Raw genomic sequence first — 26,427 nt, forward strand, 5'->3', positions numbered from 1 at the left:
TCAAAGCTACTTCTGCATCTGTCTATGGCTCTCCATCCATTTTACTTTTGATAATAAAGGCAGATGTGGTACTGAGTCAAGTACTTTTTGGAAATTAACTACACCTACCGGACTACTTGGACCCAAGGCTTTCAGTCATGTGAGAAAAGTGAGTATTGGGTTTCACATGACCGTTGTTTTTGGAATCCATGTTGGTTGGCATGGAGGAAGTTATTCTGTTCAATATACCTCATTATGTTTGAGCTCAGAGTATTTTCTAAGATTCTGGAACAAAACATTGTCATGGATACTGGATAGTAGTTCTGTGGATCACTTCTATGGGTGTGATCTGTGCTTTCTTGCAGCAACTGGGCACAATTTTTTGTTTGAGGGATTTACAACAGATTATAGTTAAGCTGATAGGGATTCCATCAAGCCCTGGAGCTTTGTAAATTTTTACTCTGGAGTGAACTAGATAAACAATTTTTAACCGTTATTTAGAAAAGGCAACTGAGGAATAGTTGAATAACATTATACATAGCTTCAGTACTGAAAAAGAATGAACTCCGAGACAAAAACTTCAAATAACACAATAAGAAATAGTTTTATATCACATAAAGTTATTTACAGTTACAAATCCATGTAGCATAACATTTCATTCCAAAAACTATGTGGTCATATAAATAAACTTTTTATATATATATATGCAGAAAATTATAACACTTACCTTGCCTTTTGGCAATCCATTAGGATACTGTTGTCTTTTACTTTGGCTCTGAAGACAGATTTCTTCAAAACCAAGTTGTCCAATAGACCCAGATCTTCTAATGTGTCCTTTTACATGATTTCTTTGGTTAGACATTCGCAGTTCATTCTCACTAGTTGTATCTATATTATATAGATTACTGTGACTTCTTGCGACAGATACATGACCATTTCTGTGTACAAGAAATATTTCCTTAATACATGAAAACGAAGGCAACATTCAAAATGTTTGCAAGCTGTTGTACATTAGCAGTACACAGGCCATGGCTATTAGTCCTTAATTACTCTTCTCCTGCGTCACAATGCCACTCAATTAATTTACTAATTACACAGCTATACACACACTAAAATCAAGACATTAAAGAAAATTTTAGAATTGATTAAGATGCATTAGTCTGCATCCATAGCTGATTGGTCTGCATGGCTGACTGACTTGCAGGAGACCCAGGTTCCTGATACAGCCATGGATTTTTTCCATGGTGGGAGGACTGGTACAAGGTGCACTCAGCCTTGTGAGGCCAACTGAGAAGCTACTTGACTGTTTAGTAATTGTTCCAAGGTCAAGAAACCCGACAATTATGGGGAGAGTGGCCACATGCACCTCCACATTGCACACAATGATGCCATTGACAGAGAATGACATGGAGTCCAGTCGGGCTGATTGGTCTATCTAGGGCCGGAATGCAGAACTTTACCTACCTTATCAAAGGACATTAATCTCAAACAGGGAAATGTCAGTTTAGTTCTTGGATTCATCCTTACTAGTTCAAAATCAAAAAGTGGCTCAAATGGCTCTGAACACTATAGGACTTGACATCTGGGGTCATCAATCCCCTAGAACTTAGAACTACTTAAACCCAACTAACCTAAGGACATCACATACACATCCATGCCTGAGGCAGGATTCGAACCTGCAACCATAGCAGTCACGTGGTTCCGGACTGAAGCTCCTAGAACCGCTCGGCCACTGCAGCCGGCTAGTTCAAAATCAAACCTATTATTCTCTGTAGCAAAACTTTCATACAGGAAATGTATAAGTCAAATGATACAATACGTCAGGAGTATCAGTTCACATTTAATCTTCTCAACTGTAATTTTGTTTCAACATTGTGTGGATATATCGATATAATAATGAGGAGACACTTATGATTAATATCATATTCTACTGTACACTGAAACAGAAGTAAATCTACATCTGTGTCTACATCTACATCCGCAAGTGCAAACCACGATGAGGTGAACGGCAGAGGGTTCATCCCATTGAAACAGTTATTAGGGTTTCTTCCTGTTCCATTGGCATATGGAGCACAGGAAGAATGATTTTCTGAATGCCTCTGTGCATGCAGTAATTATTCTGATCTTATCTTCATGATCCCTACTTGAGCAATATGTAGGGGGTTGTAGTAAGTTCCTAGAGTAATCATTTAAAGCCAATTCTTGAAACTTTGTTAATAAACTTTCTTGGGTTCGTTTACGTCTATCTTCAAGAGTCCTCCAGTTCAGTTCCTTCAGTATCTCTGTGACACTCTCCCATGGATTGAAAAACCTGTGATCTCTCGCACTGCCCTTCTCTCTATATGTCTAATACCTGTTAGGCCTGCCCGGTATGGGTCCCACAAACTTGAGCAATATTCTAGAACCGGTCATATTTGGGAATTGTAAGCAATCTCCTTTGTAGATTGATTGCATTTCCCCAGTATTCTATCAATAAACTGGAAGTCGACCACCTGCTTTACCTACAACTGAACCTATGTAATCATTCCATTTCGTATCACTTCAAAGTGTTATACCTAGGTATTTGCATGAGTTGGCTGATTCCAAAAGTGAATCAATGATACAGTCATAGGATACTATGTTTCTTTTATTTTGTGAAGTGCAAAATTTTACATTTATGAACATTTAAAGCAAGTTGCCAATCTCTGCACCACTTCGAAATCTTATCAAGATCTGACAATATTTATGCATCTTATTTCAAATATTACTTCATTTAGAAAACTGCATCATCTGCAGAAAGCTAGATTTTACTATTAATATTCTACTTTCAATGTGGAAACATATTTATTAAAAGCAGTAGTTACTGTAAAAATGAAGGCACTGATTTTCTAATGAGGATGATACCAATAAATTTACAGAAATGATCCTTCTGAGGTGTGAAGGAAAAAAGAAAAGAGAGAGAGAGAGAGAGAGAGAGAGAGAGAGAGAGAGAGAGAGAGATAGCCATCCACAGACACATATTTGTGCATACTGTATTTGTTTTTCTAGTGAGCTGTTCACACATTAAACTATAGAACAATGACACTCCACTAATATTTATCTGATACATTGTAAATTGATTTGGAAAACTAAATATAAATTATACAAGACAAATTGACAGTACAATTAAATATCATAATTGTCATGTAGTTTCTTGACCCTGTAACCTTGGTGACATGTTTGAAAAGGGGCTCAAGCCTAATTGTTGGCCACCTCTTTTCACTCTGATCACACTGCAGTATCTAGTTATACTTCTGTGCAATTTATTGCATGCTGCAAAAACTGATAATGTACAACCTATCTGTCCCAAGTGAGATTGGAATATTCTGCTGTGTGTAGTAAAGAGATTATGTTGCACTGTGCAATTTTTGAGGACAGGAATTGAATGACATCCCAGTAAACTTGTGTAAAATATTGTTCCTCACAGCAATCTCCACTTGGCTTTTTAAACATCATGCCTTGTAAGTTAGTGGTATAAAATTATCCTTATGTAATTTAGGGTCAAACACTGTTCCAACTCACTTTTTTCCCAATCACAATTTAGATTCTTTGCTGCTTTCATGTTTCATTTAGTTGGTTTCATAATGGATAAAAAGATCACTCATTGCATTAGAGTCTGCCTCCACAGCTGAGCAGTCAACACGAAAGACCCTCATATGATGGACTCAGGTTCGATTCACATGGTCTTCAGGGCCTGACTGCGTGGTTTCCTTTTCTTCCTTTTCCATTGCACAAGTGATGCTCTGTACTTTCCTTCACATTTTCCACCTGGAGCTGTCATCCAATATTGTCAATGACAATTAATCTCTTGGTGCACGAAGAAGACTAATCTGTAGTGGAAACACAGAATGATAAACTGCCCTTTAAGAAATAATTTTTTCTGCTTTCTCAGAATGTTTCACTCATCACCATAGGCTTCCTGCATCATTTTGTGTGTCGCTGTAAAGGTTTTCTTGAGTTTCACGCAAAATTTAATGCAGACGCGTTGCTCCTCTAACTCTGCCATCCCACAATTTGCAAACTGTGGGACACTTCTACTTCCTGGCAGATTAAAACTGTGTGCCGGGCCGAGACTCGAACTCGGGACCTTTGCCTTTCGCGGGCAAGTGCTCTACCAACTGAGCTACCCAAGCATGACTCACGCCCTGTCCTCACAGCTTTACTTCTGCCAGTACCTCATCTCCTACCTTCCAAACTTTGCAGAAGCTCAGTACGTTCTTCTCAGTATAGCACTGAACAATAACAGATGTACAGCAATGAAACTTCTGGCAGTTACACATAAAACACAGGCATGTGCAGAGATGCTAACTGCATTTTGCTCCAACTGATCATTGGTGCAAAATTATGAATGTTCTGGAATTTTTTGAATAGACACTATACCCACAAGTCTGCAAGGTTTTTGTAGGATACATTCAACTTCAACACATAAGGGAATTTTTTATCATCATAATTCATGAATCTCTCTCTACATGAAACTTACTTGGTCTTAATTCTGTCAGCTACTGGTATGTAGCCATTCCCCTTCAGTTTGTTTGGAGACAAATAATGCCTGTTATTGCTGTCGATATTATTATTGTGGTCATCAGGTACAGTTGGATCACTACCACTACGGATCCTTTCTCTTGGCCGAGGTAAGTGCATTGTACCAATCATTTGGTAATTCAGCATCTTTATTCCTTCTGAAAATTGATGTAGAGAAATATCAAAACAATGAATAGTAATGAAGAAAATAAAAATAATAAAATAAAATAAAGTAATGTATTTCAATTGATTCTTAGAGAAATAGTTATGCAATTAAATTTTGGTTATGATTGCTACAACTGTTTTACTAGCTCAATGGGCAAAAAATGTGAACGAATTAACCAGAGTCTTGTCGTAAGTACCAACCCATTACCTCACTAAAACAATTTATGAATCTCACAGAAAGTCTAAATAATGATGATGAATAGAGTCGTAAACGAATAGCTGACCAGTTATGTTTTGTGATTATGTTATATAACCATACTGTGATGCATTTCCAGTTCTTGCAAAATCACCAGCAAGCTTCATTCTTGTATTTAGTACATTTTGTCCCTTTAGACACTATTTATTTCTAAATCCAGCATCAGTCTACATACTTAGATGTTCTTGAAGAAACATTTCAATGCAACATGAAGTACTTAATGTATTAACTATGTACACAAAAGACTGAGACCTTAATTGTAATGATTAGAAAGAAAAAAAACCTTTTTAAAGTTAATATGAACCTAAATTACTAGGTTCAGGCATGAGCTCATCTTCAGATGGAGATATACTTTTTTTGTATAAATTACATACTATTTCTCTATTATGCAATTTCCACAAAAATAGAATGAAAGAAGGAAACTTATGGTTTAACATCCCAACAATGATTAGGATTATTAGAGGTGAAACACAAGCTCAGAATGAATAAAGAGGTGTGTGAAAATCATTCATGTAATTTTCAAAGAAAATCATTCTGACATTTCTCTTAAATGATTAAACAAGAGAAAGCCTAAATCTGGTTAGCCAGGAGTCCTGTATGCTAAACACTGTGTGCCCTAATTTGGAGTACAAGACATGTGTGCCACCATTCAAGATCATCAATGGCCTAAAATCAATAACAGTAAATTAAATAAGTTTTATTTTTTACAGACTAAGAACCTTAGACTTATCATGTGAATCATAGAACAGGCGATTAACACTTCAAATAGTGACAATAACAGTATGATATTTCTTTATTTAGTTAATAACATATTCATCAAATGATACCAGTGACAGTACTTTGCCAGTATGGCTTTTCAGACTTTTAATACGTTTACTGCCACAAGACCAACAACGGCACAGCAGAGCCATCTTCTGTGGCTGGCAGTTGCCACGTAGCAGTCAATGTGTTAAATAAGGATGTGTTATATGGCAATAAAAATTCACTCCTCCTGAACATAAATGACTTGCCACAGCTGTTGCTACTCATTAAAAGTCTCCTGTGTCACAGTTGAATAAAGAAATTCTGTAATAGTTCTAGAAGAATTTAGCAATTAAATAAATTATCTGTAAATGTATTTTCAAGACTGCATAAATTATAAGTATTTCTCATGTGAAAAGTATTTACAGAATATGTCTGAATGAGGTCCCAACAAGTGGGGGATATATATTCTTGAGGGTAAAACTCATTCACTGGATTAGTTTCGTTTGTAACATGACTATAAAGAATCAGTTTTAGGTGTAGTGTGGCTTTTCGATCAATGAATCCATAATATATACAGAGCTGTGTTTGGCTCTGGTTGTCAACAAGAATGATACCAGTATTGCATCACCTCCAGACTGCTTTCACCCACAGTTTACCAGATTAATAGCATAACTAAGTGGTATACTTTTGTATCTCGTTGCACATTCAGTAATATGTCCATTTCCTTCCAAATAACATTTCCCTACCGTTTAGAAGCATTTATCGACACAATAGACAAGCATCTTAAACTAAAGAAAAATATGTTATCAATTGTATGTTATCAAACAAAAGGGAGTAATTTTTTCTCAAGTTGGTTTATCAATTTGCAACAACAGATTAATAAAACAGGCAACTAACCATTGTCTGAGGCAAGTGAGCCTTTACTGCCTCGCCAAGCTCCTGGGTGACTGAAGATGTCGAGGCTAGAGCCTGAAAACGGTGTACTTGGCTGCCGGTGCACCATATCCTTGTGATGGTTGCGTAATGGTGGAGAGGCTCCATAGCTGTAGAAAAACAGAAGTGTCAGCTCAGTATTTTTTTATCCTTAAAATATTTGCATCCTCAAGATAATTTGGACTTTCAAAATTGGTTTGACCCTTGTCCTCTCACTGCACTTTAGTAATGGTAGTAGAGGGTGTTAAAGAAAAAGTATTCCATAATTTGAGAGGTGGTAGTATGGACTGAAACAAGACAAAAATGTCACTGCACATGGGCTCCAAAATTCACACCTTAAGAGCTATGATCACTTTTTCATCTTTGCCTTGTGGTAGGTGATCGTATATTTAAAAAACTTAACTAAGCTTTCCCCCCCCACTTACAACAGATTCATTATGAAAGGTGATATTTTCAATGTGCTGGTTTTACAAAATATGTGACTAATTGAAAATAATACTACAGTTCATCAAGTGAAAATTTTAGTGAGCTGATCTGCATATTTAGATTAGTTAACATACACCATTAGAAAGACTGGCATTCAAACTTTTCGGTACCATATTTCAAATTCTGTGAAACTAATTAATTTACGAGATAATAAATACTCACTTTAAGAAATAGTTACTTTTTCTGTTGCAGATTTTACATCTGTGCTTGTTAAAGTTTGATCTTCACTATTATACTTCTGTTGACTTGATTTTCATGTACACGATGACACACTCCACTTATTGATTAAAACAGTAGTTTAGAACTTTTCATAATTTACCGTACGTTTAAATATGGCGCTTGTACTCATAAATAGCACAGTTCCAATGTGGATGCACAAAATAGTTCAGTAAACTTTTCTACATTCCTACAGCCACACATATTTCAAAAACCACATTACTGCCTTAGCACATAATCCACACGGAATAGCAAACTTTAACCTAGCCATTTTTTAAATCATTATGTAGTTTAGGAAATAACAATTTGTTCATATGCCAGTCTTTAAATAGCTGGGTGCCAAATAAAAACCCCAGTCAGCTCAGTACCAAACAAAAACAACTATGTCAGTTCATATCTAATGAGTCATGGGCACATTAGCAACAGCATGAAACCTGTGTGCAAAATATCTGTGCATTCTGAGTATGCCACCAGAAATAATTCAAATAACGGCTATGTATCAAGTATTCGTAACATCTATGTGACACTGCCATGTATCTGCAAAAATGTGTGTCTGATTGTGTATATGTGACTTTATTAAAAACATTATCTTGTGCACTGTTCTTATCACGATGCATTTACTGTGTCATGTTGTTATTGTGTTCACTGATTATTGTGCCACTTCACTGAGAGAGTGTTGCAAAGTTTATATTTGGAGATGGAAGTCTGGAGATCTCTACCTGTATAAGATGTGAATATGAAACTGTATCTTGTCATTACAGTGTTAATAAGTGTGGAAAGAGCCATTTAACTATAAAAATTTTGTTGTATACAACATTTACACAATCACAAAAGAAACAGTTTTCAGCTATTTCAATTAGACTTCTAGCTACAATACATTGAGGAATTGACAGAAAATACCAGTTGGGGACTTTTCCAACAGGGCATGCTTTGCCATTTGGTATGTGCTGTTCTTCTCCATAGGGCACAAATCCAGGAGCCACTTAGCATGAGGCTTTCATCTTCTTGTTGAAGTTTTTGTTAAGATTGTAGCTCTCAGAGATTCCTCAGAACTGACAAATATCATAATGCTCTTCCACAGATAAATTTTGAGTTTTGACGAGTTTTATACAATCTTCTGCAACATTCAAGATGAGCTTACTTTTGGTCAGTTTCTCTGTCTGTTTAGGCCTACAGTTCTGTTTATATTCTGTGATCCTGATGTTAATATATTGTCCAGTAATTTCAAAATATCCTTTACAGCATGATCATGATGTGTCTGTTTGTCTTTGGCTGAAATGAGACACTCATTAATTTCTTTTTGCCGAGTTATAGAAATGCCAGTAACCCTCACCCGACCCCCGATTCCTTAAAGAATCAAACACTGAATGAGTATAGTCTGAGTAATTTGCACTCTACCATATTTACTCGAATCTAAGCCGCACTCGAATCTAAGCCGCACTCGAATCTAAGCCGCACCTGAAAAATGAGACTCGAAATAAAGGGAAAAAAAAAATTCCCAAATCTAAGCCGCACCTGAAATTTGAGACTCGAAATTCAAGGGGAGAGAAAAGTTTTAGGCCGCACCTCCAAATCGAAACAAAGTTGGTCCATTGTAATATGAGACACAATTTAGGTCGAATGAATGACGATACAGCTACAGTAGTTTGGTTCGAGTCGAAAGCTTAGCAGTTAAGCTTTACCAGGTAGCCATTGCTATGCGTCAGGCGCTCCGTTCATATTTATACGGATACCCTTCCTTTTTCACGTGCTTCGTCTGGTTTGAATCGATTGCTTATTTTGCTTTGATCTGATAAGTGCCGTTTTCTATTATAGGTGTTTACGTCAGTCACTCGAAGCTGAAAATGCATTACTATACTGTGTCATGCATTGTTTGTCGCATTCTGATAGTGCGTGTTTACGGCCTGTCGCTGCTCGCGGCATGGCTTGCTTTTGTCCGCGCTACCGCCGCCTACAATTTAAAAAAGAGAGGAATCGTCTCATTAGCGAAACAATGGCAAGAGACTACTATTTGTTGTTACTTTCACTGCTGCTTTCTTTGATAATGATCAACAAGAACCAAATAATAGACTGCGTATGATAGAACATGTTCTGAACGAGAGTTTGGCGAAAATTTTTCTCCGTTTGAAAATCTTTGCGGCCGCTTCTTTAGTACATCAAATTCTGCACAGAAATTAGTCATCTTAGATTTAAGAATCTAGTCAGTTGCCGTGCTTCATTTCTGACTGTATCACTATTAGGCATAAGAGTAATACGAATATAAACATGACACGATAAGTATATTCTTCCGCGTTTGCTGTTGTCTCACTCTAGTTTCGTAGTTTATTTGGCAGACAGGATTTAAATGAGATAGAAGCAAACACGAAAGAATACATGGCAAAATGTTTATATTCGTATTATTCTTATGGTGAAGAGAATACTGCATGTGATTCACATTTCATCAGGTTCCTATTAGCAACCATCTCTTCTCACAGGTAGGAAAAAATTCAGAATGTAGAGTTGGCCATATTGACAAAAATCCCAGTATTACCAGTCGGATTTTCGTAGTACATTGAAATTCGAAGATGAACAATACGGAATTTGTATTTACTTCGTTGGATTATGTATGAAAAAGCAGTGGTCGAAACTCGGGCGGAGAAAAAAAGCTCGTCTTCCAATTTTTTTTTTTAAATTTTATTTACTGACGCAGAGGTTTTGGCGCCAGTATTTGTCTTTGTGCCTACAAAGGATGCCTGTGTAGAGCTACATATATTCGACGGCAGAAGTTAGTTGTGGCGGCACCTATTAACATTTTTCAGAACTTCCGCTTGATTTGCACTCGATTCTAAGCCGCAGGCGGTTTTTTGGATTACAAAAACCGGAAAAATTGCGGCTTAGATTCGAGTAAATACGGTACTTAAAAAAAGCTAATTTTTCACATATCTCACTGTTTATGTCGTATCTCCTGAATGACACACACTGCCCAGTCACATTAATCTGACCCATTGGAAAAAGCTCCAATAACCACCTTTCGCTACATGAACCATTGTGAGATGTTAACAAAAAGAGTCAATGAGGTTCTGGAAGGTACCAAAAGGGGTGTGGAGTCATGCCGACTCCAATGTCATTGCCGGCTGTGCTAGGTTTGTCTGTTGAGAATACTTGGTGCAAACAGCTTAATCGAGTTGGTCTTACAGATTCTCAATTGGTTTTAAATCTGGGGAGTTTGGTGGCCAGGGAAGTATGGTAGACTCATCCAATGGATCAACACAGGTACGGATCCATCCTTTTGGACCACCTCCATGCCTACATGCAGTTTGATTTCCTTGGCACAGTGGCATTACCAGCAGGATAATGCAACATGTTACATAACTCACAGCATATGTGTGTGGTTCAGAGACCACTAGGATGAGTCTACCATACTCCCCTGGCCACCAAATTCCCCAGATCTGTGTGGTGTCTGTTATTTTGAAGTAACTGACGCCGTGCGTTCAAGTAATTGATAAGCCTGGCTGGGCAATGGATACGCTTTCATCAATGTGGTGATGATGATGATGTTTGGTTTGTGGGGCGCTCAACTGCGTGGTTATCAGCGCCTGTACAATTTCCCAACCTTTGCTCAGTCCAATTTCGCCACTTTCCTGGATGATGATGAAATGATGAGGACAACACAAACACCCAGTCATCTCGAGGCAGGTGAAAAACCCTGACCCCGCCGGGAATCGAACCCGGGACCCCGTGCTCGGGAAGCGAGAACGCTACCACGAGACCATGAGCGGCGGACTCTTTCATCAATGTGAATGCACAAATACGTCTGACCTCGTGTGGGAATCTGTAAGTAGTGTACAGGAGTATAATGGAGAGGGACTAAGGATATGTTGTGCTCTATGGGAGTATAGATCAGCTGTGAGGCATGCTGAGATAGTTGTTATTACACTGTGTCCTGGATGGCGCAGTGGTTACTGCACCTGCCTAGTGAGCAGGAGACCCCAGGTCTGCTACACATTTTTGCTCATTACCGCTGAACCGCTTAAAGTCCCTCTGTAGCTTATAGCAGTGATCTCCCTTCAGTTTACATACATCTTATAAATGTTTAGCATACAGCCATATTTACAAATTAATTTGCGATGTGAATGTACATGACTCGTTCGACATCATTACAATTTATTGTGCAAAATGACCCACGAAACATGAAACTAACAAACAAACTAACTAACTAACTGACAGACCACCATGAGCTGTGGGGGACAATTCTATGAGAAAGATGGCCATTTGTATGGGCATTATGTCATATTATCAATCAAATAATTCTTGGCCAAAGAATCTGATACAGATGCCTCCAGATAATATGTCAAGAAGTGGCTCTGAAAGTCTCAAAGATTACATATATTGCTGTTACTTACAAAAATTTAGGAGGTGACCGAGAAAGACCATTCCAGTCATGGTGACCAGCTCTCGGCAGGAATATGTGGCCAGGTGTCTGTGACCACACTTCATTGGTAGAACCTTCAGCTTCATCTGTTGGAAGGTCAGAATCCAAGGAGTCCGGCGTTGCACTCCGCGATCTTGTGCCAGTGCTTGAATTCTGGAAAATTATTACTCTGCTGAGAAACATTATACCAAAAATGTATATATCTGAGACAGTCTTACTTTGAGTAGCAAGCTATATCCAATTATAAGCCATTTTATCAGAACAAACCAGATACTAACCTGATATGGATTTTGTTTGATGGTGTGCTTCTGGGTATTCTGCCAAGTTGCACAGTTAATGTTTAAAACTGAAACAACAATTTGGCAGAACAATTGGAAGCACACCATCAATACAGCTGAGGAAAACTGAGCAATCACATCAGTTTTGTTGTTTTCTACAAGACAAAATATGCAGAAGCCCATAAAATTAGTTCCAATAACAACTCTATGATACAGTTATGGGTTGCTACTGCCCAGCTGGGCAGTATAGTGGATGATACTGGGAACCTAATGACAAACATCACACAGATAAAACTCCCTGTGGCATTAACTACAGTGCACTAACTCAGATTACATCTAAAACCAATCGTCCGCAGCTCGTGGTCGTGCGGTAGCGTTCTCGCTTCCCACGCCCGGGTTCGATTCCCGGCGGGGTCAGGGATTTTCTCTGCCTTGTGATGACTGGGTGTTGTGTGATGTCCTTAGGTTACTTAGGTTTAAGTAGTTCTAAGTTCTAGGGGACTGATGACCATAGATATTAAGTCCCATAGTGCTCAGAGCCATTTGAATCTAAAACCAATCACTGAAGTTGCTGTTGGGGTGACATTGCTTATATGTTAAAGATGGAAGAAGAAAAGCTAAGTTAACTATAGGAAGACCACTGTAATGCCTTCATTAAAATTTCATCATAAACAGTGCCTCATATGGATCTTGACAGTTTTTACTAGCCCTGAGGAGCTGCTATATTGCACATAAACTATGTGATCAAAAGTACGCGGACACCCCCAAAAACAAACATTTTTCATATTAGGTGCATTGTGCTGCCACCTACCGCCAGGTACTCCACATCAGCAACCCCAGTACTCATTAGACATCGTGAGAGAGCAGAATACGGCGCTCGACAGAACTCACAGACTTCGAATGTGGTCAGATGATTGGGTGTCACTTGTGTCATACGACTGTATGCGAGATTTCCACACTCCTAAACATTCCTAGGTCCAATGTTTCCGATATGGTAGTGAAGTGGAAACGTGAAGGGACACGTATAACACAAAAGTGTACAGGCCAACCTCGTCAGTTGACTGACAGAGACCGCCAACAATTGAAGAGGGTCGTAATGCGTAATAGACAGACATCTATCCAGCCCATCACATAGGAATTCCAAACTGCATCAGGATCCACTGGAAGTCTTACTACAGTTAGGTGGGAGATGAGAAAACTTGGATTTCATGATCAAGAGGCTGCTCATAAGCCACACATCATGCCAGTAAATGCTAAACGACACCTCACTTGGTGCAAGGAATGTAAACATTGGACAACTGAACAGTGGAAAAATGTTGTTTGGAGTGACAAATCACAGTACACAAGGTGGCGATCCGATGGCAGGGAGTGGGTATGGCGAATGCCCGGTGAACGTCATCTGCCAGCGTGTGTAGTGCCAACAGTAAAATTCGGAGGTGATGGTGTGGTCGTGTTTTTTATGGAGGGGGCTTGCACCCGTTGTTGTATTGCGTGGCACTATCACAGAACAGGCCTACATTGATGTTTTAAGCACCTTCTTGCTTCCCACTGTTGAAGAGAAATTTGGGGATGGCGATTGCATCTTTCAACACAATCCAGCACCTGTTCAAACTCACAGCCTGTGGCGAAGTGGTTACATGAAAATAACTTCCCTGTAATGGATTGGCCTCCAGAGTCTAGACCTGTATCATGCAAAACACCTTTGGGATGTTTTGAATGCAAACTTCGTGCCAGACCTCACTGACCGCCATCAATGCCTCTCCTCAGTGCAGCACTCCACGAAGAATGGGCTGCAATTACCCAAGAAACCTTCCAGCACCTGACTGAATGTATGCCTGCGAGAGTGGAAGGTGCCATCAATGCTAAGGGTGGGCCAACACCATATTGAATTCCAGCATTACTGATGGAGGGCGCCACGAACTTGTAAGTCATTTTCAGCCATGTGTCTGAATACTTTTGATCACATAGTGTATTGTGACACACAGTTTCAGCTCTTTTTGTAATTGCAATTCCAGATACCAAATCCACCCCCCCCCCAACCACCATTTCCAACTTTAAGGTAAACCATTTGAATTGATAAAATATTAGCTTGCTAAACTGATGTAGCAGAGGTCTTGTCTCACAGTTTCCTGGGCTAGTGATTCCTATACAGCGTTGCATGTTTCCTTCTTGGTTTTTGCACAGTTCACAGTGAAGATTTTCCAAGAAGAAAATAAACCATTTAACATGATAAAACTGTTAATGAATCATCTGAAAAGCATTCCAACAATTAGTTTGTCTGTCAAACCAATCTGACAAAGGGCAAACATAGTAGGTTCTGAACACATGACTACTCACCCCTCAAGAAACTACAATGAGAAATATTATGCAGTTATTTCACACAATCAAGGTGGCACATGCCAATATCTTCTCAGGTGGCTTCCCTCACTTTGTGCGACCAGTGCCATATTGTACAACAATATGTCAATGTCCAAGAAGGAATCTGTATGAAATTAGCTGCTCGTCCTACTGACTCTGTTGTACATACACTTAAAAGGTGGCATGACAGAAATATCACCAAAACTGTAACATCACTTTCTTTTGTGAGACAGGGGCAGGAACCTCTAACCTTTTCGGCCAATTTTGGGAGTTAAACTTCTGGGCATCACTCCTATAAGGCTTTCTGACATTGTCCATTTTCTCAGTTCTCCATTGTCGTTTTCTGGCAATAAGTTGTACAAGGGCAGAGCGTGAGACTCAAAGAAAATGCATTAACATTAATATCAACATATATGTTTTCCAAACGATTATAAGTGCTTGGCAGAAGGAACCAATATCAGCTACACCCTGCCCTATTCCAGTGATACATGGAACTATGAAACCAATTACTGATATTGTCCTTCCATGCAATCTAATCCCCTGTTATTTTATTCTCACTATCCCTATGCAGTATGTATGAAGCGATCTATCTCAAAAACCATTTTATTTCTATTGATTCAGACACTCCCATCAGCCACTGCACCCTGCGTCTTCTCAGAGTGCATGAATAGTAGTGATTCACCCTCTGCAGGGACCTTTTTCCATGCTTTGAGCATTCAGTGGTGGTCTTCCTGTATACCTGATAATCTTTATGCCTTGTGTTGCATGATTAGCTGCTAGATTTATATCACATAAAAATATCTTTTCGCCATTAGAACTTACATTGCGTTCATCACCCGTCAAAAGAACTGTACAAAAATATTAGTGCGTGCAAACATAAAATATAAGTTTGGTCATCTTTTGGCCCGTAAATAAAAATATTTCATTAAATCTTATCTCTCTACATATGTAAACTGAAGTCCCCTGCTCGCTTGTATTTGTTACGTACGGGCTAGTCTCTGGTGCTACTACTGTAGAGATTTTGATACGAACTTGAAATTCCCGGGACCGATATCTTGTCAGTATCAATATCGATAACTAGGAAGAATCGTTGAGACTCTGGATTCCCACGGTGGATGAACATGAATATATACAAAGAGAGGGGTCCAAAAATGTATCCACTGTTTAAAAGTCCATAACTGGCGAACTAATTGACGGAGCTGTCTCACCTTTGGTAATTGGTAGTGTAATAGGTCGTAGTTCCGGCAATCGCCACACAAGCGTTGTATTGCGTTATTTTGTTTTGTCAGATGACAATCGCCAGATAGTGTTTTGTTCTTAGTTGCAACTAGTTACTTGAGTAAACATGGCTGGCGCAAGGCTTACATTCGATGAAAGGAAGTTAGTTTTGAAGTGGTATTGTTAAGTATGAAAACATTAATGAGGTTCAACGGCAATGGCGAAACGAGTATCAAACAGAGCCACTGACACGTTTAACGATTCGATGCATTCGAGACAAATTTGAAGCCGAAGGCTGTGTTAAAGATGTACACAAACAATGATATCGACGACCTGCAACAGTAACGAGTCCAACTATCTCCCGTCGTGTGTTACAACAATTCACTCGCTCACCACTGAAGTCTGTGAGACAGTGTGCCCGTGAAACTGGAGTGAGTCGGTCAAGAGTTTCGGCGAATTTTGAAGACAGCAAAGTGGAAGTGCTACATCCGACGATTGGTACACGCAATGAATGAGGACGACCCAGATCGTAGAATGGAGTATTGCGAGTGGTTTACTTAACATGGTGCGTAAGGATGAAGAGTTTGCAGAGATGATTGTGTGGTCTAATGGGGCACAGTTCAATCTCAATGGTACAGTAAATCGCCACAGTTGCATCTACTGGGCCGCCGAAAATCCGAACGTCCATGTAGACAAAGCCGTGAATTTGCCAGGAGTAAATGTGTGGTGTGGATTGTCTTACCAGGGCTTGATTGGGCCATTCTTCTTTGATGGCACAGTTAACCGGTGAGGTGTACCTTGAGAAGCTTCAGACATCCATTTTACCTGCCATCCGAGATTTGTGTGGAGACGGAAGAGTTTACTTTCAACAAGATGGTGCCCCAGCCCACTACCAAAATCGTGTTAGGGCGTATCTCGACGAAAATCTACCAGGAAGATGGATAGGCCTTAGAGGTGCTGTGGAGTATCCACCACGTTCCCCAGACCTAACTCCTCTGGACTTTTACCTGTAGGGAACACTAAAGGGCGTCGTTTATCGACAAAAGCCATGCACATTGGATGAACTTCGAGAATCCATCGTACATCCATGTGCAAATATGAACACGTTGCAGTCAGTAGTTCGTGCTGCAGTTCGGTGGTATCGTTTGTGTGTGGATGTTAATGGTGACCATTTCGAACACCTACAGTGATATCTTCAAGTTGGACTTGAAGATATACTTTTCACCAGTCAATTAGTTTGCAAGTTATGGACTTTGGACCCCTGTGTATACGAAAAAGTTCATGCGGTGCCCAGTGTGCGAATTTTTCTTCTTTTTTCCCCACTGCATTGCTTGAGCTTCTTGGCCGTGTTTTCCGGCGCGCTTACCTCCACGTCCCGGAAGACGTCTCTGATGTCTGGCTTTCGCGCGCGCCCCCTGGGTTGGCGGGCATTGCGCCTGCGCACTGTCCTGTTGAGCGTGCGCACGCGCCTGCGCACGGCCTCGGCGTGGTGGGGGGCGAGCTGCAGCGCCCTTAGCGCCGGGTCCAGCTGGTCGTCGCGCAACTCGCGGCCTTCGCGGAACGCCGCCGCCAGCTGCGAGAGGCCTGCGGCCACCAGCCACTCCGCCTCCTGCTCGCCCTCTGCAGTCACAAAACACAGCACGCGTCAGTCATACGCTACTGGAAATCAGTATAAAGGCAACGTTCATACGAAAGTATCTGTACAATTTCTGAAGCACACATATATCGAATTTATGAAGAAAGCAGGTGTTGACAAATGTGAAAATTACCGAACTGTAAGTTTAATGAGCCACGGCTGCAAAATACTAACACGAATTCTTCACAGACGAATGGAAAAACTGGTAGAAGCCGACCTCGGGGAAGATGAGTTTCGATTCCGTAGAAATGTTGGAACACGTGAGGCAATACTGACCCTACGACTTATCTTAGATTAAGGAAAGGCAACCCTACGTTTCTAGCATTTGTAGACTTAGAGCAAGCTTTTGACAATGTTGACTGGAATAATCTCGTTCAAATTCTGAAGGTGGCAGGGGTAAAATACAGGGAGCGAAAGGCTATTTACAATTTGTACAGAAACCAGATGGCAGTTAAAACAGTCGAGGGGCATGAAAGGGAAGCAGTGGTTGGGAAGGTAGTGAGACAGGGTTGTAACCTATCCCTGATGTTATTCAATCCGTATATTGAGCAAGCAGTAAAGGAAACAAAGAAAAATTCGGAGTAGGAATTAAAATCCATGGAGAAGTAACAAAAACTTTGAGGTTCGCCGATGACATTGTAATTCTGTCAGAGACAGCAAAGCACCTGGAAGAGCAGCCGAACGGAATGGACAGTGTCTTGAAAGGAAGGTATAAGATGAACATCAACAAAAGCAAAATGAGGATAATGGAATGTAGTCGAATTAAATCGGGTGATGCTGAGGGTATTAGATTAGGAAATGAGACACTTAAAGTAGTAAATGAGTTTTGCTATTTGGGGAGCAAAATAACTGATGAAGGTCGAAGTAGAGAGGATATAAAATGTAGACTGGCAATGGCAAGGAAAGCGTTTCTGAAGAAGAGAAATTTTTTAACATCGAGCACAGATTTAAGTGGCACGAAGTCTTTCTGAAAGTATTTGTGTGGAGTGTAGCTATGTATGGAAGTGAAACGTGGACGATAAATAGTTTAGACAAGAAGAGAATAGAAGCTTTCTAAACGTGGTCCTACAGAAGAATGCTGAAGATTAGATGGGTAGATCACATAACTAATGAGGAGGTATTGTATAAAATTGGGGAGAAGAGAAATCTGTGGCACAACCTGACTAGAAGAAGGGATCAGTTGGTAGGACATGTTCTGAGGCATCAAGGGATCACCAATTTGGTATTGGAGGGCAGTGCGGAGGGTAAAAATCGTAGAGGGAGAATACACTAAACAGATTCAGAAGGATGTAGGTTGAAGTAGGTACTGGGAGATGAAGAAGGTTGCACAGGATAGAATAGCATGGAGAGCTGCATAATCAGTCTCTGGACTGAAGACCACAATAACAACAACAACAACAACAATGAAAGTAGTGGGTACATGTGAGACGTCAACAATCATGACGCAGTTACACTGATAAGCCAAAACATTATGACCACTGCCCTCTGCGACGTTGGATGCCATCTGGTGGCGTTGCCGGTATATGAAGCGGTAAACTACGAGGGCAGTTCAATAAGTAATGCAACACATTTTTTTTCTCGGCCAGTTTTGGTTGAAAAAACCGGAAATTTCTTGTGGAATATTTTCAAACATTCCCGCTTCGTCTCGTATAGTTTCATTGACTTCCGACAGGTGGCAGCACTGTACGGAGCTGTTAAAATGGCGTCTGTAACGGATGTGCGTTGCAAACAACGGGCAGTGATCGAGTTTCTTTTGGCGGAAAACCAGGGCATCTCAGATATTCATAGGCGCTTGCAGAATGTCTACGGTGATCTGACAGTGGACAAAAGCACGGTGAGTCGTTGGACAAAGCGTGTGTCATCATCGCCGCAAGGTCAAGCAAGACTGTCTGATCTCCCGCGGGCGGGCCGGCCGTGCACAGCTGTGACTCCTGCAATGGCGGAGCGTGCGAACACACTCGTTCGAGATGATCGACGGATCACCATCAAACAACTCAGTGCTCAACTTGACATCTCTGTTGGTAGTGCTGTCACAATTGTTCACCAGTTGGGATATTCAAAGGTTTGTTCCCGCTGGATCCCTCGTTGTCTAACCGAACACCATAAAGAGCAAAGGAGAACCATCTGTGCGGAATTGCTTGCTCGTCATGTGGCTGAGGGTGACAATTTCTTGTCAAAGATTGTTACAGGCGATGAAACATGGGTTCATCACTTCGAACCTGAAACAAAACGGCAATCAATGGAGTGGCGCCACACCCACTCCCCTACCAAGAAAAAGTTTAAAGCCATACCCTCAGCCGGTAAAGTCATGGTTACAGTCTTCTGGGACGCTGAAGGGGTTATTCTGTTCGATGTCCTTCCCCATGGTCAAACGATCAACTCTGAAGTGTATTGTGCTACTCTTCAGAAATTGAAGAAACGAATTCAGCGTGTTCGTAGGCACAAAAATCTGAACGAACTTCTCCTTCTTCATGACAACGCAAGACCTCACACAAGTCTTCGCACCCGAGAGGAGCTCACAAAACTTCAGTGGACTGTTCTCCCTCATGCACCCTACAGCCCCGATCTCGCACCGTCGGATTTCCATATGTTTGGCCCAATGAAGGACGCAATCCGTGGGAGGTACTGCGCGGATGATGAAGAAGTTATTGATGCAGTACAACGTTGGCTCCGACATCGACCAGTGGAATGGTACCGTGCAGGCATACAGGCCCTCATTTCAAGGTAGCGTAAGGCCGTAGCATTGAATGGAGATTACGTTGAAAAATAGTGTTGTGTAGCTAAAAGATTGGGGAATAACCTGGTGTATTTCAATGCTGAATAAAACAACCCCTGTTTCAGAAAAAAAATGTGTTGCATTACTTATTGAACTGCCCTCGTATAATAATACGTAAGCGGAGCAAACAAGGATAGGGGATCACCCTAGCGAAGATACGGGCTGCAAATGGGGAAATCCATTGAGATAAGCGACTTTTAAAACGGGCACATTATTATTACGCAGATCCTGTGAACGAAATCTCGAAAACGGCGGAGCTGGTCGAAAGTTCAGATACTACTGTCGTGAGTGTCGACGGAAAGAGATTGAAGGACAGTGAAGCTACCACTAGGCGCTAAACGGTCGGACGTCCACTAATCGTTACAGAATATGGGGTTCGAGGCTTGCCTGCTCTGTAAAGTAGGATAGTTGGTGATCTGTGGCACCTCTGCCGAAAGAGCACAAAGCTGGTGCACACACAAGTGTTTCGGAGCACACCATTCATCGTAAATTGTGGAACATGGAGCTCCGCAGCAGACCACCCCTGTATGTGTTCACTTGTTGACCCAACGACATCGTAAATTACGATTGCAGTGGACACGGGGCCATCGGGATTCGACCGTAGATCGATGGAAACGTACTGGCTCTTCGGGTGACTCGCATTTTTGCTACACTAGATCGCTGGTCGTCTCCACAAATGCCGTCATCGGCGGCTCCAAACGTGCAGCGCGCCACTTACGCAGGTTGATGGGAGCAGAATTATGCTATGGGAGACGTTCTCCTGCGCTTGAATGGTAGTAATCGAAGATGTGCTGACAACGGCGAACCACCTGAATCCCTTCAAGTCTGATGTCTTCCCCGACGGCAATGTCATCTTCCGGCAATAGAGTTGTCCGTGTCTCGGAGCCAGAACCGTGCTACAGTGGTTTGAGGAGCGTTATAGTGCACTCACGTTGCTGTCTCGGCGATCAGATTCGCCTGATGTAAATCCTGTGGAACCTATCTGGTTCGCTATAGGGCGCCATCACCGCATACGCAAATCAGCGGCCCCTTACTTACACGAGTTACGTGACCTGTGCGTAGACATCTAATGCCACAACCTCCACAAACTTACCAACAAACTGTCGGATCCCTAATATGCAGTATCAGTGATGTACTTCGTTCCAAAGAGGGGCAAACAAGCTATTGAGCAGGTGGTCATAATGTTGCGTCCGCAGACTGTGGTCTAGCGGCTAGCGTTGCTGCCCCAGGATCACGGTGACCCGGGTTGGGGGTTTTCCCTGCCCGGGGACTGGGTATTTGTGTTGTCCTCCTCATTTCATCATCATTCGTGATAGTGGTTTGTTTGAACTGCGTAAAAATTTTGGAGTATTAAAAAATTGCGACTTCGTACGGGCGCTGATGACCACGCAGTTGAACGCCCCACAAACCAAATACTATCATCATAATGTTTCTTTCATAACACGAGTAACTAATTAAGGCTTTTGCATTACCTGGATGAAAACTGGTATAAAGGCATTCACTATACTGTGGTGCCGGCCAGAGTGGCCGAGCGGTTAAAGGCGCTACAGTCTGGAACCGCACGACCGCTACGGTAGCAGGTTCGAATCCTGCCTCGGGCATGGATGTGTGTGGTGTCCTTGGGTTAGTTAGGTTTAAGTAGTTCTAAGTTCTAGGGGACTTATGACCACTGCAGTTGAGTCCCATAGTGCTCAGAGCCATTTGAACCATTTTTTTTTTTTTTTTTTTTTTTTGTACTGTGGTGTTATTGTATTGTTAGTGCCGCGTTCAACCTCCGTTCTCTCTATTTACCTCCGAAATTCTCTTCGGTATTCATTCCCTCAGAGTTTGTCGTTCTTGCAGTGAAATACGAGACTGGAATAGAAGGGACAATCGATAGAGGTACTCAAGGTACCCTCCGTCCCACACCGTCAGGTGGCTTGCGGAGTATGGATGTAGATGTAGAAATTGTCACCCACTCTTCTCGTATCGCTCCTTTCAGTTCACATAGTTGTCAAATTGCCTCCCAGTGAACTAAACAAGACTTGCGCAAGTATACTCCAAATATTGTCCATATGATTCATATCTGGGCTACGTGCAAGTTAGGGCAAGTCATCGATATCTTTATCTTCATACCACTTTTTGGGTCTAGCAGAAAAGTGCACAGGTGCATTATCTTGTTGAAACATTAGACTTATGTCCCCTAGATCCTCATAAATTCTTATCAGTTCTGTCTCTAGCAATTCAGTGTGCATATTAGAGTTCGTTCTAGTGTTCAGCCAAGCAATGCGTGATTTGCCTTCAGCGCAGAAGGCTTCACAGATCATAACACTTCCCCACCAAATTTTTCTGCTCATTCTTACCTGCTGCTCTGTTCTCGTGTTATGGAATCCATCCGCCCCACTAAATTAAACTTATTCTCATCACTGAAGATCACTTTATCCCATTCTGAAGTTGTTTTTCGACACACTCGAGTCGACATTGTTTATGTTTGAGTATTGGAGCAGGTTTCCGCACTCTTTCTTGAATGCAGGATGTTTGTTTTGTGGCAGAAATTATCGTACACGTCTGGAAATCACTGGCAACTGTAAATCGGAAGCAAGTTGAGAAGAGTAACGGTTTGTGGGCCTTTCCTTGGGCAAGAGTAGTCTTCTCGGTGCCTCAGATAATTTTCTATTTTGCCCATGTTTTCCGTTCTGTCCCTATTGTGCGCCCAGTCTAAAGAATTATCAATCACTGTGCTAGAACCGTCGAACGTTTTGGTGATTTGACTATTAGAGAGTCCCATTTCCTCGTCCGGATAGATTTTTGCTGTTTCATCACATGATAACTGTTTTCCACATGGCACTGTCACACTCATGGTTTATGTACGCAACACGCATTGTCACTGATGAATTTATTTCCTCTCCGCAGCAAAGGCACATACGCACACATTAGCATTGGATGAAATAGACTGCTTTTATTCGTATTCTACCCTCTACCACCTGAATCGTTGATGTCTCGTTATGTACTATACTACGGACATCAAGTGCGATACCATTTGACTGCATTTGTCGGTATGCTGTATCTCATACTATTGCGTATGCACTGTCCACACTGTTACAACCGACAAAGCTAATTTTCCTACAAATATTCATGCCTTTATAGTAAGTGTACAGTCACGGCACTACTTCTTAAGCGCCGGCCGCTGGGGCCGAGCGGTTCCAGGTGCTTCTGTCCGGAACCGCGCTGCTGCTACGGTCGCAGATTCGAATCTTGCCTCGGGCATGGATGTGCGTGATGTCCTTAGGTTAGTTAGGTTTAAGTAGTTCTAGGTCTAGGGGACTGCTGACCTCAGATGTTAAGTCCCATAGTGCTTAGGGCCATTTCAACCATTTTGAACTTCTTAAGCTGCGATTACAGGGGTAATGTATGGCGCAATAGTGCTGCCGTCAACATTGCTGCAATGTAGTCGTAAAGCACTGCAATACTGCGGCATAAGCCTGCAATATTGCTATTGGTGCACATAGTTGCTGACACATTGCTGATGTGTCAATAGTATTGCACGCCAATGGTAGAGAATATTCCATATCTCTGGGCCATATCTGCCTCTATCCTTGTCTGTAAATGGTCCCCTTGACTCTCAGTCTTTCTTCTTGTTTGTCACGCCGACAGCGTGGCGGTGCCAAGCCACTTACTCTGAGCGGCGAGACAAAAGTCGTTTCAGATCAAAAGAAGGCGCGCGTAGATAGAGGCATTCGTTTTGTTTGTTGTATAAAGGAATGTGGAAGCAGGCAAACGAGACAACGACGAATTCAAAACATGTGACACGTACATTTAATTGTTAATTCAAAATATTTTAATGAACTCCCTGAGTACTTCCACCATAGGCGTCAGCAAGGAAGGACAAGTGGGGACACTTGAAGCCTGGAGCGCAGCGTTTTTATTCACACAATGACGGAAAAAAATCGCAGCCCCGAGACGGAGTTGTGCGACACAAACAAATGTTGGTAGCCATGTTTCTACATCAGCAAGATAATTGTCTATTCAAATTTAGGGCCAGTGACATTACAGTGACGTTAGCAGCGCCATTATGAGGATGCAAAACCAGGTTTGCTTTAAATACGTGTTGTAACGGTCGTTAGCTTTAGTTACTTTTGAGAATGGACGTTGTGAGTTGATGTTACTCGAGAATGCCTTTAAGGCGACGAAGAATCCATTATTAACACCTCAATGAGTTCGAATGAAGTCGTGTAAGAAGGTAACAAGAAAGTGCATGTTCCTTCTGTGATAATGCAGAAAGACTTGGCAGGAATGTAGTCACTGTACATGATTGCTGCCAACGGTACTCGCGACTACTCATATGTACGGTCGCAATAAGACCGCGCTCTGGACGGAGACGTGGCACCACAGGGGGGTAAGGCCATCGTGTTCGGCGTATGGCTGTGGTACATCGTACTGCATCTGCAGCTGAAATTTGAGCAGCAGTTGCCACAGCAGTGACACAACGAACTGTTAGAAATTGGTTACTTCAAGGACAGCTCCGAGGCAGATGCTCTGAAGCGTGCATTCCACTGAAACCCAAACCACCGTCATTTACAACTTCAGTGGTGTCAAGCGAGAGCTCTTTGGAGGGCAGAGAGGAGGTCTGTTGTTTTTTCTGATGAAAGTTGGTTCTGCCTCGGTGGTGGTGGTGGCTGTGTGTTGATTGGATGGAGGCTAGTTGAGGGCCTGCAACCAACCTGTCTGTGTGCTGGATACACCGCACCTACACCTGCAGTTATGGTCTTTGGTGCGATTTCGTCTGACAGTAGGAGCACTCTGGTGCTTATCCCCACGGACACTGACCACAAACTTCTAGGTCAATCTAGAGATTGGAACTGTTGTGCTGCCATTCGTGAACAGCATTCTAGGGGGTGTTTCCCAACAACATAGCGCTAGTCCACACACCGCTGTTGCAACCCAACGTGTTGTGCAGTGTGTCGACATGTTGTCTCCAATCGAGCACATATGGGGCATCATCGGACAACAACTCCAGCGTCATCCAAAACCAGCATTAACCGTCCCTGTATTGACCGATCAAGTGCAGCAGGCATGGAAGTCCATTCCACAACTTACTGCAGCCACCTGTACAACAAATGCATGCACGTTTGCATGCTTGCATTCAACATTCTGGCTGTTACTTCGGTTATTAATGTATCAGTATTTCACACTTGAATGGCTTATCTCGCGTTTACATTAAACTGTGTTCTTTCAATGTTGTAGCCCGCATCTCGTGGTCGTGCGGTAGCGTTCTCGCTTCCCACGCCCGGGTTCCCGGGTTCGATTCCCGGCGGGGTCAGGGATTTTCTCTGCCTCGTGATGGCTGGGTGTTGTGTGCTGTCCTTAGGTTAGTTAGGTTTAAGTAGTTCTAAGTTCTAGGGGACTTATGACCACAGCAGTTCAGTCCCATACTGCTCAGAGCCATTTGAACCATTTTTCAATGTTGTATATATTGTATGTTAACCGGGGGCCTAGAAACGACGGAGAGGCTCCGTCCCCGCCGCAACCGCAGTGGTTCACAACCCCACGACGGCTACCGCAGTCAACTTCACCCCTCCGCCGTCCCACACCGAACCCAGGGTTATTGTGCGGCTCGGCCCCCGGTGGACCCCCCAGGGAACGTCTCACACCAGACGAGTGTAACTCCTATGTTTGCGTGGTAGAGTAATAGTGGTGTACGCGTACGTGGGGAACTTATTTGCGCAGCAATCGCCGACACAATGCAGCTGAGGCGGAATAAAGGGAACCAGCCCGCATTCGCCGTGGCAGATGGAAAACCGCCTAAAAATGATCCACAGACTGGCCGGCTCCGAGCCGGGCGGATTCGTGCCGGGGACCAGGCGCTCCTTCCCACTCCGGAAAGTCGTGCGTTAGACCGCACGGCCAACCGGGCGGGCTTTTTTCAATCTTACTCACTTAATACGTTACCTAGACAAATGTACAAGTATTCGTATTCTCGAAATTTCATTACCCTACATTAATTATTTTTTGGTGCTGCGATTTGTTTCCGTCACTGTATATTGAGAGGGTAACCATAAACTTTCCGGGCTGTAGATTGTTGTGCTCAATGTAATATTTAGTTCTTATAGCATGACATGTCTCAAACTGACTAACTCATTTATACAAAAAAAGCCAATTTTAGGAGAGCCCCTCCTCCCTCACATGAAAAACGGCGCCTATGACTTCCACCAAAGTCCGCCTCCTTACCTGAGTGACCAGCATGTCTGACTGTCACGCAGCGATCCCGGGTTAGATTCCCCGCCGTGTCGGAGATTTTCTCCGATCGGGGGCTGGCTGTTGTGTTGTCCTTCTCATCATTTCATCACTATCGACACACAGCTCGCCCAATGTGGCGTCAACTGAAAAGACTTGCCGCACAGGGCCTAACCTCGCCAACTGGTGACTCTGGGCCATCAATAAAAACGCTTATTT

The 26,427-nt window shown here is 42.1% G+C and overlaps 1 protein-coding gene and 1 non-coding gene across 2 annotated transcripts in view; both read right to left on the bottom strand.

Annotated features, from left to right (window-relative positions):
* The window catches only part of LOC126161522 (rho GTPase-activating protein conundrum), a 230,595-nt gene that overhangs the window by 33,330 nt on the left and 170,838 nt on the right, over positions 1–26,427 (bottom strand). The window contains exons 3-7 of the mRNA XM_049917432.1: positions 16,950–17,203; positions 11,701–11,882; positions 6,581–6,726; positions 4,478–4,676; positions 707–917 (exon numbers count right to left, since the gene is read on the bottom strand). Coding sequence (XP_049773389.1) covers positions 707–917; positions 4,478–4,676; positions 6,581–6,726; positions 11,701–11,882; positions 16,950–17,203 — 992 coding nt within the window. The remainder of the gene's footprint in view (positions 1–706; positions 918–4,477; positions 4,677–6,580; positions 6,727–11,700; positions 11,883–16,949; positions 17,204–26,427) is intronic.
* Positions 4,057–4,131, bottom strand: Trnas-cga (transfer RNA serine (anticodon CGA)). The gene has a single exon. It is a non-coding gene; the product is annotated as a tRNA-Ser (tRNA).

This window comes from Schistocerca cancellata, chromosome 2 (genome assembly GCF_023864275.1).
Source record: "Schistocerca cancellata isolate TAMUIC-IGC-003103 chromosome 2, iqSchCanc2.1, whole genome shotgun sequence".
Lineage (NCBI taxonomy): Eukaryota > Metazoa > Arthropoda > Insecta > Orthoptera > Acrididae > Schistocerca > Schistocerca cancellata.